This window comes from Sprattus sprattus (assembly GCF_963457725.1).
Source record: "Sprattus sprattus genome assembly, chromosome: 11".
Lineage (NCBI taxonomy): Eukaryota > Metazoa > Chordata > Actinopteri > Clupeiformes > Clupeidae > Sprattus > Sprattus sprattus.
In genome coordinates, this window is record NC_137909.1 from 32,195,592 (window position 1) to 32,200,591 (window position 5,000).

Consider the following 5,000-nt stretch of genomic DNA (forward strand, 5'->3'; position numbering starts at 1 on the left):
ATAGTCTCTCAGCAGTCTGATGCACATGGAGACTAGCTGGTCTCTCAGCGGTATGATGCCATGGAGACTAGCTGGTCTCTCAGCGGTATGATGCACATGGAGACTAGCTGGTCTCTCAGCGGTATGATGCACATGGAGACTAGCTGGTCTCTCAGCGGTATGATGCACATGGAGACTAGCTGGTCTCTCAGCGGTATGATGCACATGGAGACTAGCTGGTCTCTCAGCGGTCTGACACATGAGGACATGAGCACGTGGCACCAACCTGCTGCTCCTTCACACACACACACACACACACACACACACACACACACACACACACACACACGGCACCAACCTGCTGCTCCTTCACACACACACACACACACCCCCCCCCCCACACACACACACACACACACACACACACACACACGGCACCAACCTGCTGCTCCCTCACACACACACACACACACACACACACACACACACACACACACACGGCACCAACCTGCTGCTCCTTCACACACACACACACACACACACACACACACACACCAACTTGCTGCTCCTTCACCCACACACACACACACACACACACACACCAACTTGCTGCTCCTTCACCCACACACACACACACACACACACACACACACACACACACAGACGGCACCAACCTGCTGCTCCTTGGTGGGGTAGTGGTCTAGACTGGCCTTGTAGAAGGGCCACTGGTCATGCGTGTAGTCATACATCCACTCACAGAAGTGGTTCCCAAAGTCAAAGCCCCTGCAGGACCACACACACACACACACACACACACACACACACACACACACACACACACACACACACACACACACACACACACACACACACACACACACACACACACACACACACACACAGACACAGACACAGACACACACACACAGAGACACAGAGACACACACACACACACACACACACACACAGACACACACACACAGACACACACACACAGACACAGACACACACACACAGACACAGACACAGACACACGCACACACACACACACACACACACACACACACACACAGACACAGACACACGCACACAAGCACGCGCACACACACACACACACACACACACACACACACAACCGTCAGTTCAGTAGAAGACTCGAAGTTAACACCAGTTAGTTTAGTCCGTAAAGTCAAACTTCTTACATTAACACCAGTTAGTTTAGTCAGTAAAGCCATGGTGATGAGATCTATATGGTGTTTTGGTGATGAGATCTATATGGTGTTTTGGTGATGAGTGCTGTATGGTGATTGGGTGCTGAGTGCTTTATGGTGTTTTGGTGATGAGTGCTGTATGGTGATTGGGTGCTGAGTGCTTTATGGTGTTTTGGTGATAAGTGCTGTATGGTGTTTTGGTGATGAGTGCTGTATGGTGTTTTGGTGATGAGTGCTGTCTGGTGTTTTGGTGATGAGTGCTGTCTGGTGTTTTGGTGATGAGTGCTGTCTGGTGTTTTGGTGATGAGTGCTGTCTGGTGTTTTGGTGATGAGTGCTGTATGGTGTTTTGGTGATGAGTGCTGTATGGTCATGAGTGCTGTATTACCTGTAGTTGTAGCTGCTGTACTCAAAGTCAATGAGCATCAGTTTGTCGTTGGCGTTCACCTGACGACCATCTAGCATCAGTATGTTCCCTGCAGAGCAGAGATCAGACAGCATGAGTTCCTCAGTAATAACCTTTGAACCCTTTACAAAGTGGCCCCTTTCACTCACACACACTCACACACACACACACACACACACACACACACACACACACACACACACACACACACACACACACATTAATGCAGCTAGCATCCATAGCCCATAATTCTTTCCATTTGATCATCCCTCTTCTCAACAAGATGCCAGTTCATCCAATCCCGCTGCTTTGCCTCAGATGCTGCTGCTGTTAGTCTAGTTTCCTCTTCTTGCTCGCCAAACAAAGCTGGTTAGCATCTTCCTCAGACACAAGCTAATGCTGCTGCTAACGCTCTCTGAACACTGAACTCCAACACAAGCTAGCGCTGCTGCTAACGCTGCTGCTAACACTGAGCTCCGAAACAAGCTAACGCTGCTGCTAACGCCCCCTGAACACTGAACTCCAACACAAGCTAGCGCTGCTGCTAACGCTGCTGCTAACAGTGAGCTCCGACACAAGCTACGTTACGTGTGCGTGTGTTAAGGGCTCAGTCACAAACATGTTTACAGCTCTGACTGTGCTGGTTACTTAGGCTGTGTGTGTATGTGTATGTGTATGTGTATGTGTATGTGTATGTGTATGTGTATGTGTATGTGTATGTGTATGTGTATGTGCTTGTGTGTGAGAGAGAGAGAGCATGTGTGTGTGTGTGTGTGTGGTCCACAGTTGGGATTCAGGTTGAGCAACAATTCCTGCACCTCATCAGTTTATTCTAGGAAACACATACCATATAAATAATTAGCTTTTACATTGAATAAGTTGTATGTGTGTGTGTGTGCTAGTGTGTGTGTGTGCTAGTGTGTGAGTGCCACATCAAGAGAAGAGGAAGGCTACAAGTATCCCATGACTGCACGCTCATCATGTGGATTGTGTGTGTGTGTGTGCGTGTGTATGCGTGTGTGTGTGTGTGTGTGTGTGTGTTAGAGATGCGCGGTTGGCGGTTGCACCCGCGGACTCCGCGGTTAAACCGCGGATCAGGCGGGTGACGTGACAAAAAATAATATTTTAATTAAATTCGGGCGGGTGGCGGTTTACCCAACGAAATTCAAAATATCTACACATTGTTAAATGTCGTTACCTACATCCAAGCACATTTTTAAATAATCAAATTTTCATCAGGCAGTAAATTGGCCTAGTTCAGTGTATGCATACAAAGCAAACAAAGGAAGCAAAAAAGTTCAAATTAAGTGACGATCCCTATCATGTCGCGTCTCTTTGCAACGCCGCAAACCTGCAAGCTATGAGTCAGCTGTCAGTATTGGAATAAGCCTTAACGTGTCGTAGATGAAACTGCCTGGGCTATTTTGTTTCGTTAGGCTATTAGTTATATTTTAAAACAGCCAGTCATTGTAGCCTACCACTCGTGGAATAAGGAATTTCAAAGAGATGATGGAGTGATTTGACTCAGAAGTGACATTGGGCATTGGCAGCGCCAGATGTTCAGAACAAGTTAAACTTCTAGCTCAGTAACATCACCAGCTAAGAAAGAAGGTAAGAAAAATAGTCGGAAAACTTTGATTTGCAAGGCAAGCAGGCAAGTGTTGGGGTTGTTACAGTATAAAGCCTACAATGCGGTGAAATTTCGGAATTAGGCTAACAGACTCGGCGTTTCCTTCTAAACTAAAAACAAGGCTATATTACCATATTAAAATGGTGTACCAAATTGCGTTTTATTACAATGATAAAAAAGTGTAGGCCTACTAGCCTATGGTAAGGTCAGGTTTGCCGATGTGCTTGGCTATTTTAAAGTTTCTCCCTGTGCATCGATTGGAGACAGACGTCACTTCACTGATAATATTCTGGGGATAGGCTACAACATAGCCAATAGGCTTTCATACTAGGGGCTTTATCCTTTAAATATCTTTGCGGCATTGGATCAGTCAAGTCCTTTCAAGAACAGGCAAGAACTTTCTAGCCTCGCGTCAGCAGCGCCTATACCTAAAAACAACAGGCGGATGGCGGGCGGGTGCGGTTTTGAAAATTGGTCAACAAAATTGGTGCGGATGGATAGCGGACGGATCATGCGTTTTGTGATGCGGTTGCGGATGAAATAATAGCCCATCCGCACATCTCTAGTGAGTGTGTATGTGTGTGTGTGTGTGTGTGTATGTGTGTATACAGTGCCAGTCAAAGGTTTGGACACACCTTCTCATTTTTTCTTTTTTTTTACTCAAGTTTTTTCTTTACTTTTATTATTTTCTACTTGGTAGATAACACTTTTTTTGTTTAGTATATCATTCCATATGTGTTCTTCTGTAGTTTAAATGTCTCCAGTATTAATCTTCAATGTAGAAAATAATAAAAGTAAAGAAAAAAAATAAAAGGTGTGTCCAAACTTTTGACTGATACTGTGTATGTGTATGTGTGTGTGTGTATGTTTGTGTGTGTGTATATATATGTGTATGTGTGTGTGTGTGTGTATATCTAACCTTCCTGTACGTCATTGTGACAGAAAACCACAGGAGAATGAGTCGCTGCCAGCAGTGACCTGAGAAAGAGGGGGGGGGGGGGGGGGGTAACAGGTGAGGGAGGGAGAGAGAGAGGGGGGATGGGGGGAGGGAGAGAGAAAGAGGGGGGGGGGGGGAGAGAGAGGGTGAAAAACAGAGAAGAGCTGAATCACATTTCAGGACCAACAGTCACAGATCAGCTCCATGAAAACACATAAACAACCCCCCCCCTCTCCCCACACACACACACACACACACACACACATGCACACCAGGATCATGTACACTGGTTACATGATGGGGAGAGCATGTGTGTGTGTGTGTGTGTGTTTATGTATGTGTGTTCGTGCGTGTGTGTGTGTGTGTGTGTGTGCGTGCGTGTGTGTAAGAGCATGTGTGTGTGTGAGTGAGAGAGAGAGCATGTGTGTGTGTGTGGTCCACAGTCGAGATTCAGGTTGAGCAACAATTCCTGCATATCATTAGTCATTATTCAAGGAAACACATACCATTAACAATGATAAAGCCTGGAACACACACATTCACACACTCTCACACACACACACACACACACACACACACTCACACTCACACACACACACACACACACACACACAGTCATATGTTCACACACACACACACACACACACACACACACACACACACACACACACACACACACACTCACACACTCTCTACCCTAGCCTTTCACCTACAAAGTCAAAGTGTATGTACAGTATGTGTGTGTGTGTGTGTGTGAAAGAGTGGGGGAGTATGTGTATGTGTGTGTGTGTGTGTGTGTGTGTGTGTGTGTGTGTGTATGCGACAAAGTGTGTGTAGGC

General features: G+C 46.3%; 1 protein-coding gene across 1 annotated transcript in view; it reads right to left on the reverse strand.

Moving 5' to 3' along the window:
* The window catches only part of chkb (choline kinase beta), a 12,858-nt gene that overhangs the window by 3,008 nt on the left and 4,850 nt on the right, over positions 1-5,000 (reverse strand). The window contains exons 6-8 of the mRNA XM_080847898.1: positions 4,144-4,202; positions 1,577-1,664; positions 654-762 (exon numbers count right to left, since the gene is read on the reverse strand). Of these exons, the coding sequence (XP_080704024.1) occupies positions 654-762; positions 1,577-1,664; positions 4,144-4,202 (256 nt within the window). The remainder of the gene's footprint in view (positions 1-653; positions 763-1,576; positions 1,665-4,143; positions 4,203-5,000) is intronic.